At 38.1% G+C, this 16,558-nt stretch overlaps 1 protein-coding gene across 1 annotated transcript; it reads right to left on the bottom strand.

The window, feature by feature from the left end:
* Positions 1-845: 845 nt before the first annotated feature.
* hs3st3b1a (heparan sulfate (glucosamine) 3-O-sulfotransferase 3B1a) lies at positions 846-15,395 on the bottom strand. Its single transcript, XM_020932565.2, has 2 exons — positions 14,680-15,395; positions 846-3,186 (listed from the first exon to the last, which is right to left on the bottom strand). Exons 1-2 carry the CDS (start codon positions 15,153-15,155, stop codon positions 2,568-2,570), a joined length of 1,095 nt encoding a protein of 364 aa, XP_020788224.1. The 5' UTR covers positions 15,156-15,395; the 3' UTR covers positions 846-2,567.
* Between the last annotated feature and the right edge of the window lie 1,163 nt (positions 15,396-16,558).

The raw sequence follows: 16,558 nt of genomic DNA, 5'->3' as shown, positions 1-16,558 counted from the left end.
TAAAAAAGGGGAGAGATTTATGTGTTATCTGCTCCATAACCTTTGCAGTAGGTGATGGAACAAGTGCAGGCTTGAGCCTCTAAAAGAAGGAACAAATTATGTAGTGTAAAAACAGATAACTGTTTTCAGTGAACCACTGATATCAACACAAAAATCTAAGTTCTGCAATCTGGGTCTCAAATAATCCATAATTTTTGCATTGGATGTCATATAGAGTTCACGCTCCAAGTGTTACAGTTTGAGGGAAATGTACCCAATTTTATTTTATTTTCATATATTTTTTAGAATGTGTAAAATCTGTAAAGAAAAAGTATGAAAAAATGGTTTACTTATAACAACATAGTCTGTAGTAGTGGTTAAAAATATATCTTGCCGAATGACTGCAATAAAGGTTCTAACTTTAGAAATAACAGAATTTTTTTGTATCATATTATTTTTATGCACTAAGTGTGTGTAGTATTTTAGCTAATATAATGGCTTGATAAGTACTATCTGGCAGTAACAGTACTATAGATAGAACTATAGTACTAATAAGTCGAAAAACAAATTCTAACTTCAGATATTTCTAATTTTCTCTTGTACCCTTTTTCATTTTATATGCTTCTTCCCCGTAGTAAAGTGAAACTTGATATTGTGTTGTTTACATAGTTGTCATGGCAACCAAGCCTGTAGTGTAAATCCCAAATGACTAATGAACAGTACGACGCTAATTAACCTGATATCTTAGCTAGTAAATTACTCAGGGCTCCTCCCTCCCTACAGGCATCACAGAGGAGGTGAGGAGGAAGAAATGCAAACAACATTTTAGTGCACTGATCACTTTTATTTGTGTCAAAATTGCATTGATGTATTGGAAATGTCAGTCACCTACTTTACAGAGTTGTCTGTGGGAATACAGTGAATGAGAAATAGAACGCTGTTGTCTTCTCCTGTCAATCATCTTATTATTATGCTGTATATTACTGAATCTAATTGTTGTCTATAAAAGAATACCTTGAGTCTGGCTAACCTTCGTCATAGCAACAAGGATACACTATTTAAGAATGAATCATGCACTCTGGCTGAGTAAAACACAACCAATAATTTCTTCTCCTTTTACAGATGTCTACAACAATTCTAAAGCATCTGAATAACTAATAAGAATGTTTTGTTAAATAATTGTGTGAGTTTTGGATCTTTCACGCTTCTTTTGGATTTTCTAAGCCTTGTTTGATTGTGCACCTTGTATAAACAGCGCTTAAGCCAAAACAAAGCACTGGAAACAAATGTTATTGTATTATGCCGAAGTTGCCTCCAGGGTCAACCATAAACTTGCAAGCATTAATATAAGAGCTTCATGTTTTATTGCGCTGTTCTGGAGATGGAAGCGGAGCCATCACTCAGATCTAATTGACATGATGAGGAGCTATTACTGTATTGATTCACCTGTGTAGTGGCACTAGATCAGCTGGGGCCAGTATTGACCTGCCTAAGTGGTTACACAGAGGGTCGCACTCATGTTAAGGGGAAATTACCAACTGTTTGCCGTGTAAGATCTCATTCACTTCCAACATGGACGTTAAGCTGCATTTGGGAGAAGTCAAATAAAGTTAAAGAGAAATAATTATGCTGTTTTATGTTTATTTGGGACTGAAGATGAATTGTGGGAGTTGTTCAAGGATTTTGCAAAGAACCATCACCTTTTTATGATGTCAGAAATTGGCAACAAAAAACAAAAAACTTTGATTTTAATTTGCTTTTTTCTGCTTTTTGCATCATCAGGTTCAAAGTGAATACATTAACAATGCATTATGTAACTGGTGGAGGGTCTGTCAAATGCTTTTCTCCATCATTGCTTTGTCTGGACTGTTTCACAGCATGGCATTAAACTTCTACCTTCAAGGAGACCAAACCAGACCAAGTTATGGGTCAGATCTGTGGACAGGCAACCCCGCTCACAGTTAGAATGTTTGTTTCTGCGAGTATCTTTGAAATGTAAAACCACCTGTAATTGAATATATGTAAGGTAGAGCTGTTTAATGTCATGCTGTGGAACATTCCAAGCAGAGTAGTGACATATCCATAGAAACAAGCAGGTGAAAGACCACCAACTAAAAAAGTGCTTCTTTAAAATGTCTTGTCTATTATGTAAACTGACTGATCCTATTCACCAGCGGGGTCACTAATGAGTCGCTCTCCGCTATCAAACAACAACTGCTCCACGGGAAAAATACTGCAGCCAGCGCTTTAAATGACACAATAGAGTATTTCCACTATAATTCAAATGCTGTCTTTTCCAATGTCAGGATAGTTACATAATTATAATTTAGTCAGTTATTGCCCCCAGAACAAAAGCTTAATGTTACTGGCATGTCAGCAACAAAGATAAAACATATCCATGACTCATATTACCCGTATCTCAGTGTGATCAAATGAATGGTGTGTGGGTAGTTAGACAGCACAGCAGAGTGACTTGACAATAAATTATCATAAAATAGATTTCTCAACTTTTTACATATTTCCCCAATACTGTACATTATAAAACATCTTAATTATAAAAACAATTAGTCTGCCATATGATTTTTTTTTCAATCCCAGCCAAAATGGTGGCCAGTCATCTCATAAAACTTCATATTGAACGGTCTGTAAAAGTCTCGTAGCTTCTGCACCACATCTGGGTGAATGTTGGGGTGAGTCCTGCCTTTGGTTTTGCCCAGACAGTGTGGTTTGCTGGTGCTCTCTGGTCTCTTCAGGCATGGAAATCCCTTCGCTGGGTTAAAGTGGAAGTACTTTTCATCCACAACCCTCTTCAGCCCTAAAAAGTCCTGTACCCGCGCCATTTCACCAGCAGGGTCACTAATGAGTCGCTCTCCACTAACAAACAACAACTGCTCCATGGGAAAATACTGCAGCCAGCGTTCCAGGTGCTTAGCGTACATCCCTATCTGCACAGCACTCCACGAGGTGTCTATTTGACCTGAGGACATGTTTTTAAAGGTGAGGCTCTCAAAAGATGGGATGTCCGGTTTCTTAGAGCGAGTTTGGGTGTAGTCTGAGATGGCGCGGGTGACAGGATCCCGGACCACCACAATGAGTTTAGTGTCTTTGGACATGTTGTAGATCCGAGAGGGGATGTCCTTGGTCACATAGTAGCTGGGGGTCTTCTCCATAGTGAGCTGGCCCTCCAATGACTTTGGCATCAAGTCTCTGAAAACAAAACAAAACATAGTCTTTAGTTATTACTGTTACATCAGTCAAAATGAAAGAAAACAAGCTCTATGAACATGGATATATTGTTGCTTGCTTTGGAATTTCCACAGTATGACATTAAACTTATTAAATTCAACATGATTTTATTGCTCAAAAGAACCGTGATTGTGAGTGGGGTCGCCACTTCACGGATCTAAGCTGTAACTTAGGCTGGTGACATCACTGTCACATCACCATAAATGCCACACTATGGAATATTCTTGGTAAAGTAAGAACAACTCTATGGAGGTAAGCAAGTGGCAGACCATCCACCAGAAAAGCTGTTTTTAAATACAACTTTGTAACATATTTTTAAAAAATGTTTCCCTCATCAAACTTCATAATTTCCCTCTAAAGTCCAAATTAAAATTTTTATAAACATAAACACAGAGAATACATTGAGTAAATCCCACAAAATCCCAATTATGTCTTTCTTAATCAAAATATCTATGAAATACCTTTAACACCATTTAGCACATTCTGGACACTGGAATGTCTCAATACTATGTGTGACATTTGACAGTGTTCAACCGTACCTAAAGTGACAGGCGCTGTAGACAGGAGCAGTCCCATCCATCACCTGCCGTCACATGTGAATACAAAATCTAAAGCACTCCAAATTCAAAGCCTGGAGGAACACATTTATCTCACAGACTCCCTGTTCAAAACAGGCAGAAAATCCACTCTCAATCAGGATATTCTACACACCCTTTATTACACAATACAAAACACAGGTTAGCGGTGAATAGGCAGCATAATGTATCTAAATGTCATGCCAAAACCTGTTAACCATTTTGTTGTCAGTCAAGATGCTAATATTTGGAGAACGTTCCTTTAAGATGCAGAAAGCTGTCTCTTGCTAGAAGTGCTTATTCTTTGAGACCCAGGGTGGCGGCGGTTGATCATTATAACTGCGGCACTGACTGGATAATGGCTATAGTAAGTCAGGGGGGATTAGGAGTAAGCCATAGGAGTATTATAGGGGCTGGGAGCATGCTTGGTTGGGGACTCTGAGCTGAGGATGGTGTGTCTCTGGAGACAAGAGAAAAGAGCAGAGGAGTCAATGCTGTGACAAGGAGAGTCAATGTTAATGTTGGATATATAGAAGATGTATAGCCATGTCTGTTAACTAGGCTTCATATAATCCAAACACATGCAGGGAAAGTTGTAAGCAGCAGTTTATATGCCCATATGTATTGTATATACAGCGAGGGGATTCAACTAGTAGATGGTGGTTCACTTTTGGACCATGGTTATAGGTCAGTTCCCAATTAAATTCATTGTAAAATATTTGTTAAAGTGTGTAGTAGTGACAGAGTGACATATCTGGCCAATATTTGCACTTTTTGGCATATCGGCCTTAAATCTCCAGCACAAAGAATACAAATGCCTAAAGAATACACATGCATATTTTTTTCACTTAAGTGTGAAGAGATACCAACAAAACATTACTACACAGCTCTCTCTTATAGGTGTATGGGAAAAAAGTCCTTTAGTAATTTTGTAGTAAATTTAAATCATAGAATTTGGGGAAAATAATCTGAATCTAGCCTACATATCAGCCCAAAAATATCGGCAGACCTGATAGACAATTGGTTTCTCTGGATTCTAAGCAATAAATATTGTATCGTTCCACAAAAAAACAAAAAACAAAAACATATCAGTCAATCTCTAGATAGCAGGTTCGTCATGATAGACAATATAACTCAGGCTCGCTATAAATTACACATAATGTCTCTATAAAAGAAACACCTCACATTGTAACAGATCTTAACTCTAATATTTATACAACCATAGACACAGACACAGACACAGACTGCTAAATACATTACATTTTGAAGGCTAGTTAATGTGACTTGATGTGAGAAGAATCAAATCTGTGGACCTATTGATGTGAGGGAACATTATTTTCTACTGTCTTTAAAATGTGTTTAATTCACCCATTTAGAAAAACATTATTTGCACTGATGAAGAAGATTGAGGAATTATCAATCTCTGACTCACTTGATGTGGAGCTGATGTGATGTTTTTCTTGCAATTGTAGTAAAAATCACAAAAGATGCATCAAAATAGTTGTATGTCCTTCAGTAGTTAAGAATTTAGATTTTTATTTATTTATTTTTTTTTGTGTGGGTTGTTTAAGTTCATGCATTTGGATCTTTTTAATGCCGATGTTGATGGATGAACTATAAGCACATGACATCACTTTTATGGCTTCCACTTCAAACTTTAACATCTGGAATTGACGTAGTGAAACTGTTAATCCTATTGTTATTACAAAATGTTTTATTTCAGTGGCTCACTGATACTGACATAAATCTAAGTTCAACAAATACCTGTTTAATCTATTGTATTAGACTGAGCCATCTGTTAGTACATGTACAAGGAGCTGCTAGTTTGTCTAACTGCAAGAGCTTTCATCTTAAATAAGAGCTGCACAGAGGAATTATGGGAAAAAGTGAGGGGAGGGGAGAAATATGCATCATCTGTTCTCATTACAGTCGCGGTGTGGGTTTAGTTATTATTATATTTCATCACCTGCTTTCACCTGCTCTTATGAGACCCTTAAGACTTCCTCCATCTCTTTTTTCTCAACCCCACAGAGACCAAATACATGGAAAAAAAACACAGCCACCATAGTCACACTGCACGAGACACAACTCTATCAAAAGCATCACCAATTATCTCGAACTACCTCAAACATGTGCAGCGCTGAGAGGGGTTTTCAGGCCACAGGGACATGTACAACAACTAGGAACCAATCAAACTTCGAAGTGGGTCCCAAAGCAAAATAATCTGAGTTTGAGAAGTAGATGTATTATTCATCTTTGTGGAGACACAGAACTGAATATTGAGCATGTGTGACAGAATGAGCGGAGGGAGCCATGCCTAAAGGAAGCACATGGAGCAGGCTTTCCAAATTTGTCCTGCTTAATACTCAAAATGTTGCCTGGAAACAGAAAGCTACATCAATCACTTATGAGAACAAAAAAGCAGCATATTGTTCATGGACTACAAGATTATAAATAAGGACTGTATGTATTTGGGAAAACTCAAAGGAAACATTATGCTAAGGTTTTTATGTATTTTATTCTTTACTATGTGATAATAGTGCTTTGGTGCTCAATGGATACAGTAGTTAGTCTATAATTAAAAGATTGAGAGTTTAGGTTTTGGCACTTAAGAAATAGGCCCATTGTACTATTGTACTCTTTGCTTTGTGCCTATACACCGTTCAATATGAAATCCAAAACAGTATTCATTGTAGTATAACTTTTTAAAATATAGTATAACTTTTCTTGTAGAGGGTCCACCACCTGCTTGACTCCATGCAGATGTAATTTTTTTTTTTTCCTGGACTGTTCTGATGGCATTTAATTTAATTTTATCTCCATGAAGACAAGCAGCCACATCACATCATCAGGTCATGTTTCAGGTGAGATCTGTGGAGAAGTGGGCCCGCTCACGGTAATAATGCATACTGTAGTGGTTTTGAGAAGGAAAAACTCCTCCATAAAACTCCTAAGTGAATAAATGCAAGATATACTTGTTTAACACCATACTGAAGGTTCGAGGCAAATCAATAACATCACCATGGATACAAGCAGATGGCTAACTCAACCATAAAAGTTACAGATTGCACTTTTAATTAACAACTGTTACACCCACAATGAGATCTGTACAAAATCAATAACACTGCATGGTACATGGTACTGAACTCTGCATCTGAAAACTATAAAAGTGATGCACTTAAAAGTTTCAAACAGTATGGAACGGCGGACATACCTCATCCCCTTTAATCTGTGCTGTGTAACTGTTTTGTCTGTGCACCAGTCAGGTGTGTCCATTAGGGATGGCTGCTGTGTTTACATTTGTTGCTATCAGGCAGTCGGCTCAAAGGCAGGAATTTGTGGCATTATAGATAAAACAGAACCTTACAAGGAGATTTGCTTAAGAGTATTGTGCTTGACAGTCTCTAATTAGCATCCATCTTCAGGAGCCTTCCTCCTGAAAAGCAGTGTTATCTAGTGTCATGATGACTTATAATCTCAAGGTGGTCAACGGCAGCTAGGACGCTGTGGGAATCCAGGATGAGAGGTGATGGTATGTGGCCACTTGGACTAATCAAACCAAACAAAAAAATCAAAGCCCAAATGCACTTTGCAAATGTGTCCTGTCTTTTTAGAGCTAATCTTATCCTGTGTTCAAATGCTGTCGCTATCTTCAAAACAACAATGCGGCTGTTGGGCATACCAGAGATAGAGCGTTTTTCAGCAGATTGAGAGAACAGACATTGTGCTGAGTCCAAGGCCACCTGGCTGCCGGATGGTCCAGTTTAAAGATGGCGGAGGAGGATGAGCGAGGCATGACTTCCTTCACACAACTGCCAGCCCTACATTAACACATAACAGCTCTGACAGCCTGCTGTTTATGGAGGCAAGGAGAACTTTGTATAAGTCTGCTCAAGTGAGACCCTTCTACATCTCAAATTCAGGGGGAGTTTGTAATTACCACTTTTTAGAGGTGTAACGATATCCAAGTCTCATGATATGATATCGTCAAGGTACGAACCTCACAGTACGATATTTATTGTAATATTGTGGAAAAGCTCACGGTATGGTGGAGAGGCTCACGATTAGGGATGTAATACAATATCCAAATCTTGGTACAATATTTTCACAATATACATCTCACGGTACAATGTTTATTGCAATATTTTGTTGAGGCTAAAACTGTTATACGCTACTGTTTCCACTTAAAATGCCTTGACAAGACTTAATCCAAAGACCTAAGACTTAAAAGTGCTTAGAACAGCTGTTTCTACACTGAAATGGAGCACAGGATCATGGTCTATGTAGTTCCCTCTGTCTTTTTTTTTTAGCTATTGCTGCAGCATAAATCTTAAGTTAAGCAAAGAGACTTGTAATTCGATATATTGTGATGGTCCATGATATTATTGTGAAAACTTTGACAATACAATATCATGATATTTTAATTACTGTTACATTCCTACTATTTTTTGACATAAGTATTTTTTCACTGCTACAATTTCGTTGCTTTGTTAGAGAAAGGGAACGTTTCAATACAATACATTAGACAAATTAACTGTTTCGATATTAAAAAATGGTTGTGCAGGTAGTGTTTTAACATAGAAATATTGTCATAAAATGAAATATTGTCATAAAATGAAATATTGTCATAAAATGGAAATGGTTCTTCAAAAAATATTGTATTGTATGAATATAATTTGCATCTTATATGATTTATTTTTAATGTATCAGCATGAGAAGGTAAACACCTGTGAAATGATGTATTTAACAAAGGACCAACCTTTAAACCCAGTTTAGATTATAACATAGAGTATGAGTCAACAAACATTGTGTTTATTGTTAAGTGGCTCTAAAGACTGTTTTGCGCAGAGCTTGTTTTAGTATAAAAAAGAGGTCATGAGTTTGCAGTCAACATATTATGACGTTAGGTGTCAGTTGGATGCTGGTCTTACAGAATCTTCAAAGACGTCAAAACAAAGATGGCAAAGGCAGATAGGAGAGCTCTGAGGGCGCTTTGACTGGAACTGGGGAGGGAGTAGTGGAGAGAGAGAGAGAGAGAGAGAGAGAGAGAGAGAGAGAGAGAGAGAGAGAGAGAGAGAGAGAGAGAGAGAGAGAGAGAGAGAGAGAGAGAGAGAGAGAGAGAGAGAGAGAGAGAGAGAGAGAGAGAGAGAGAGAGAGAGAGAGAGAGGAAGAGGGCAGGAAGCAACACATACAAAAACTAAAACTACAGCATTTGTAAAATCTACTCCTGGGGACCAATGGTGAAAACTTTGTATTTTTGTGTTTTGGGCTTAATGAGCGCAGTAGTTCAGCAATTTTCCTCAAACTGAAGCACTGGGGGGTTGATTGGGCAAATTTAGTGTTTGGAGGTGAGTTTTAGTATCAAAGAAACAGAATCAAAATCTTTCTGTTTTCATATTCAGTAAAGAGTTATTTTTGTAACACAGCAAACCAGTCACATGGGGATTAAGCAGAGTTGTTGTACTTGATGTTTCCAGCCTTTGGAGTGGGTACAGTACAGAGACACAACTATAGTACATAACACCACTACTTCCATTAATTTACCAGCATTTTGAACATCACCAATTGCCACCAACAAGCGTATGGACATAACTGTACTATACTTTAAACTCAACCAGTATTCTATCATTATATCTGGGAGAGAAGTTGCATTTCTGTGATGTGTTATCTTGGCCTACATTAACAGAGGTATAATACTCCCTTCAACAGAAGCATTGCTAGACTTGAATGGAATGGACAGCACTATCACAATGTCTCAAGGGTTTATTTCTCTGGGTCCCAGGTCCTGTACTGATGGTAAATAAACTTCTCCTGCATCATGCCTCTTCTTTCAACTCTCAGGCTATTTTTATTCTACAACAATATAAGACAGCCCTGGTTTGTAGAGTGCTGTCCAGAAGCAATGCCCTGACATTTGAAAACTATATCAAGAGCATGTCCACCAGGTTTGAAGTATGAGTACTGCACCATTTTTTAAGGTTGTTTGCTCAAAAAATATGTGAACCTTTGGGCTTTACATTTACAGTACGGAACTATTACCACATGTGCACTAATGACTAATGTGAAATTGTTGGAATAAATTGATACATACACCTAAAATGTTCTCTTTTCCCTGTCACAATCTATCTATCTCTGTCACTTTACAAAGAAGTGTTGAGTACGCAAAGCACCTAAACATCTAACACACATCTATGGGACTGAGCTGCACCTACAAGAGGGACGTGCAACTTTGAACACAAGAATCCATGAAGTCGACTTTTGGGGGAGCTGAAGGAAAGCAAATCTTTTTGGGGGAAGATTCCACTGAATGCCTCTTTCTGATGAGCTCCTGCTGGGCTTTGTCAAAGGGCACTTTCACCCTTCGGAGCACATTTGCATACAAAGTGGAGGCAGAAAAAACATGTTTCACACTAATTGTCTGCTCTTTTATTGTTGGGGTTAATGCAGTCCTCAGGGGTCCTCCAGCATCCTCTTTTATCCCACTCCATAATACTGTTGCACTTTCTAAAGAGTGGTTTTAAATTTACTGCCCTCTATCTGCCACTGGGAAACACTAACGTCCCACTGGGCTCCAACGGGATTACATTGGCATTTTGGACGTACTCAAAGTGGGAAGAAAGGTAAATTAATACTGAAATATCTTTTTCCACTAGACTTACAGTGGAAAGAGCAACAAAAACTTTTACTCAAATAAGAGCACTGTCATACTGTAAAATATAAACACCATGTGTAAAGTATGAAGTCTAAAAAACGCTCTGATAAGAAGTGCATTTTACCACTTCTGCTTTTTAAAAAAAATGAAACGGTCACAGGTTTTTATGTACAACTAGTGAACACATGCATGTTGAATTCCAATCCTGCAAGAATAAATGTTTCACAAAGCCACACAAAATGACATGTCCAAAATACCCCAAGCAGGCACACTAAAAACAAATTGCACTATTCTTATTCCAATAATGCAGCATATCCTCGCTGATATCAAAATATTACAAAGACACTCATCCTCAAAGCAAGAACCATAGTTGAAAGGAAATCTCCCCAAAAATGTTCAAAAGTATAATAAAGTAAAGAAACAGTTCCCACGACTTCAGGCTTGACTTTTGTGTCTTGAGCATGCACATTGGCCTCTGTTTTGATCCTACGTGGCAGAAAATGTCTGTATTGTCCAAGCTGTCCTGCTGTGCTGGGGCCTCCTCTCTCCGGAGCGCTCCATAAGGATGAACAGAGAAGACCTCCAGAGGCATGGACACACCAATCACAGCAGATAAATGTGTGTGAGGACGACTTAATACCCCCGCAGGAGTCCAGCAGCCCACCCACCACTGACTGTCTGCTGTTTGTCCAGAGGAGCTGTGCTCAAACATGGGGTAAAGTTGACAAAACACAGATGTAATGTGTCAGCCAGTGCATTTGAGCTCCAACAATGAAGTTCGGGGTTCTTTTGCATGCTTTCACACCGAGACCATTGGCCTGACACAGTGACAACTATACAAAAGTAATAATAATGGAATATTACAGAATAATTGAAGTTAAAAATTTTTTTATTAATTAATAAAAAATTAAAAGTACTTCATTAAGTACTTTTCATGTCACTAGCTACCCCAGTGACAGGACAATTTCAAAATCAGTAGTGAGCATTGAAATAGTTTACAACTGGAGAACAATCTTCCCATATATTCCCCTTTGGCCACTTTCAATCACCAATTATTTGTTTCAAGACATGTACCACGATTAGGGTTGTCAAAAAATCAATAACAAACAAATTTATATTGATACAGATTTGAATATTTTCTGAATAATTTCATAATGGTTTTGGTCTGTATTAAAAAACACATGAAAATATTAAAGAAACCGTGTATTTTGTGTTGAAAATGGCATCTGATTGCATACAAATTCTCATTGTGGTACCAAATATCAATAGCCTGATTCATCAGCCAGTTTTACTTCATTTCACTTCGTACAAACCGTCTGACCTCTTAGCCTTAGATTTTGTTCACTCGACGGTAGGCGGGTACTTTTTATCATTTAACCAATCACTGCTATTTGTCTTTCCCCTTGATAAAATTCACCAAACATTCTCTTTATTCCGGCTTTAAATCCTCGATCTTGGGAATTGTTGAACTTGCACTTCCGGGGTTTTTGCAAATCGTCTATTGTATTGTGATTCCTGACCTAGTAGCTGGAAAGAAATGAAATCGAGTGGAGGCACTACGTGGCGCCAGCCTGGCTAAAATATCAAGCCTTTAGAATCAAAATCGAGAGAAGAACTGACCACCAAAATACCATTAATAAAATGGGATCTTCTTAACTTTCAAGTGCCAGTAACTGAACTCTTCCTCAGTGCCCTTCTGCCCTAAAATACTTCCTAGAACATAGCAATACAGACATCAATGGGCATGTGAGTTCAGCTCTTAGAAAGACTTAAAAATGAAATTATGACTATGAGAATTTAGAGAAAATCCAATGTGCTACAATGGTGTGCTGAATCTTTAAGCCTGAATAGTTTTTTCACTTAACGGTCATTAGGAGTTGGTTGTGTCACGCTGCTCTTTTATACCAGGTCAGTCTGTGGCACTGCCCTCTCACTGGGACAACTCAAGCCAAGTGGTTTTAATTGGCCATATCAGTTCTACTAAGCCAGCCATTATTTTACAAGCAGAATGTTAAAGGTATTTTTACTTCTAACCAGTGGTGGAAGAAGTACTCAGTTTTGTTACTTAAGTAAAAGATACCAGGGCAAAGAAATACTCAAGTAAATGTAACTTAAAGTACCTGTTTCAAAATGTACTTAAAAAGCAAAAAGGATTTTGTGCATATTTTGTGGTCTTATAAAGCATCAAATCGACTGATTTTGATTTTGATTTGAAGATTTGTGCTGATGTTTGTTTGCCAAAAACTTGAAATTATTTTTTTCCCTTGCTGTTTTTATGTGTATATTTTTTGTTTGCTCAAACTACAGATGTTTTAAAAATAAACCCTCAGACTTTTCAGCAGGTCTAAAACTATAATAAAAATACTTTCAATCCAGTTCAGAAATGAAAATGCTGTAGAATAGATATGCTCTCGGATATAGTGAAGTAAATGTAAAAAATATCCAATTTAAAATCAAATTAAATGAAGTACAGACACCTAAAATTGTTACCTAAGTGCAGTACTTTTCTACTTTTACTTTGTACATTCCAACACTGCTCCTAACCACAAGTTAAACCTATCAATTAATGTGTCAATCATACAACCACCACTACTTGATACTAGGGCTGGTGGGGTGATATGCCAATACGATTCATCACATTTCTACATGTTCCTCGTACTGGTCAATCTCGATTTCATTTTCATTTTATCTAGACTTTTAATCACTGCTATTTTGCACAAAAGCAGTCACATTTCTTCCTCCAAAATCTGAACTTTGCTCCAAACCACAAGCTTGTACGAACAGAGTATTGGCTGTAGACCCTTTTGAAACTCAATCTGATCTTTGATGATTTGTAATGACTCTCTCTCAATGAATCTCAATCTAGATTAAAATGCCATTAATTGCAAAGCCCTCCTTGATACTACAATGTAAATTTAGTAGATCATATAAAAGACACAAGGGATTTTGCAATGACTGATCATCAAAAAATATCCTAAATAAACCAAGGAAATTCTTGAAGAAGCTTAAGCGAGAAGGTCTTTGAACCATGCTTGGCTTCACCTGTTGAGGTGCACTGGAGCCAGCCCTGAAACACTGTCTAGATCCCTCTGACTTGACTTCTAATCCTTCTGCTCAGATCATTGGACACTTTAAGTCACGGCATCAGCTTTTATCTAAAGTTTACATGATGACGTTACTTCCCAGTTAAAATCATCCTGAAGTGCTATGACAAATCTTCAGTTTGCAATAACGGACTTGTACAGATGTGCAGAATAAGTTATGAAAGGAAACAGCTGGTATCTCGGGGGCAAAAGGTAATCTATCAGAACATTAGTCAGGGGAGATAGATGGACAAGGTGAAGGTTGTCTAAATAAAAGAAATCAATGTTAATGCAAATTTTTGCTTTTTACTCAAATGTGGGCTAGTTTGGACATGCCTGTGTAACTGCAATTACAGCAGATCCTGTGGTAGACATCTGAGGTCTGCAGTATTTAAATAAAAGTAGGCTACAAGCTTTTTATTCTTAACAAATATTTAATAATGACAAGAGCTTACTACATCATATGCTCCAAAGCGCACATAAGCTGTTTTGTCATTGATGAATCACCGATTAAGTTTCAGGAGCTTAGAAAAAAAAATCTTATAATAAACTTAAAGCTCTCCTGGTTTTATGTGAATGCTTTAATTGCATAATCAGGATATCGCAAATCGCAAATCTTCAAACACTCACGCTTTGTTTTATACAGGTAAAAAAAGAAAGAAATGTAAAGTGTGGGCTGCATTGCACTTATAGAGAGGATATTCCTTTCTGGTTAAATCTTGATTAATTATGTGGTAGGCCTACTTTTGTTTTACAGCTTATTTTAATTCTACAATTGCTGGAATTGAAAAAAAAATATAGGCCACTTAACAAAAAAACATTCATTAAGCTTGATAAATTGATATTGGACTACTTGGATTTGTACTTAAAGCCACAGTCTGTAACATTTTCTTTTCTTTTTTTCTTTTTTTTTTTCATTTTGGTTTGCATCTCCACAAACCTGACTCTTACTTGGCCTTCTCATTTCCATAGAAATTTAACAAAAATCTTTCGCAATATGTCATAAATAAATCCATGCAGAATATCACGGATTGAATCATGCAGGCAACGTGCCACCAACAGAAAGTTACACAGTGTACCTTTACTTGTTGGTTTTACATTGTGCTGTTTGTTTATGCGGACTGGTCAAGATGCGTTTATGTACCTGTACCACTCGAGTCCCTTGACGTAGTTGCGGTCAAAGAAGTGCGGCTCTGCTCCTACGGCTCTCACGTCCGGATGCAGGCGCAGAAACTCGAGCAGCGCGCGGGTCCCTCCTTTCTTCACCCCGATGATGATGGCCTGGGGCAACTTCTTAGTCTCATTGAGGAAACCTGTCATGGCATTATCATCCAGCGCCTTGCTCTCGCTCCTCGGCTCGTCCCACTCTTCCCCTCGGCTGTCCAGATCGTTCTCATTATTGTTCAGCAAGTCCCTGGACGCGCCGAGACTCTCCACTACATCCATGTCGTTCCCGTGCCTGTTCACGTACCTCAGGCTGGGCACCGTTGAGCAGTAACCCACGCAACAGTAGATCATGTACACCCAAAGGGACAGCATGATGCAAAAGACGAAAAGTTTGTTTTTCACGTGGGGTGATGGCACAACATGTAGACTGCTTAAGATCGGGCTATATTCCATAAGACCACGGTGTCAAAGTTACATCCCAGTCCCCAAGCATCTTTGCCATTGAGATTTACTCCTTTGCCATCGCGTAAATCCAGGACAAATCTCGACTAGTAACACATGATTTACTTCTAAGAAAGTTAACGACTTACAGACAATACAGAGTGAGGTCCAATTTAACTGCACTGTAAGAAGAGAACTGTTGGTTTGGAAAGTGCACCTGAGCGTTGGGCGCCAGAGTTCACGCTCCCATCACTTGCTGGATCTGTCTTAGAGCGCGGCGCACAGAGGCACCAAATTATCTTCATTGGACACGCACCAGCGTCAAGAGCGCACAGGAGACAGACTGAGTTCCGGTTTACCTTTTCACATTAAAAGCAGTTCCGACAAGCTGTTTCAAAACATGTCAAAATAAATGGGGCAAGAAATAGCCTAAAAGCATATAAAAGAAAGAAGAAACAATATGTACCTACCTACTACAGTACAGTTTTACAGTCAATTTTGTATTTAAAAAACAAAAATACATCTCTATGGCATGTGCTACCACTGCTAAACATTTAGTTATCAGCAGTCTATATTTTAATTTATGCTAAATGTATCACACTTTTGATTGAGAGCACAGCCAAGCAAAAACGATTTCCCATAAAGGCAAGTAAAATTGTGATAAACATTAATAAATAAATAAATAAATAAATAAATTTGTATTTTATCAGAATTTAGATAAATCAATCAATCCAACCATAAAAGCAATGCATTATAATTGCATGAAATCCTGATAACTTTTGTGGACTTGACTAATCTCGAACCTGACTGTTGATTGAATCACCACAAACAACATGAACACATTGCACTAACCTAAACCTATTCTTTTTTTTAATTTTTTATCCATAATAGTAATCACTGGATAACCGCTGATGTGTTTTGGGCTGCACTCCTGAAGATTTCTGAAATGCCAGTGCAAGTTCGGGGCATGTGAAGATAGAGGAAGGGTGTGAGGATGTGCACATTGGGGTCAAAGGTTGCTGGGTCCCTCCACACCCCTAGCGAGCGAAGGATTAGCAGGATTACCCCCAAAGCGACCATGTCAGTCAGACCAACACCCCATAGGCACCCCCCCCTTCACCTAAGCCCCTTATCTCATCTCTCAGACACCTCCTTATATGATGATATACTATGTGTGTTGTGCTTTCTAATCCTCATAGTTGCATTTGCACAGTTCATGAGCACAAGATAAGCAGTCATGTTTGGGGGATTTTATAGATATAGGTCCTGGTTTGCCCTCTCTGCTCTGTGCACGGCTCTTATTTGACTTTGCGATGTGTAACTTGTGTAACGGCTCATATAGACCTATAGATTTGAGAGTGGAACAGCCCAAAGAATAAGCATACAGGTTGTGGCAACATATAGGTGCTTAAATA

Source organism: Boleophthalmus pectinirostris, unplaced genomic scaffold, assembly GCF_026225935.1.
Source record: "Boleophthalmus pectinirostris isolate CB_2022bp ecotype Guang Dong unplaced genomic scaffold, ASM2622593v1 HiC_scaffold_17, whole genome shotgun sequence".
In the NCBI taxonomy this organism is placed as follows: domain Eukaryota; kingdom Metazoa; phylum Chordata; class Actinopteri; order Gobiiformes; family Gobiidae; genus Boleophthalmus; species Boleophthalmus pectinirostris.
This window is presented reverse-complemented; position numbering and strand designations above follow the sequence as displayed.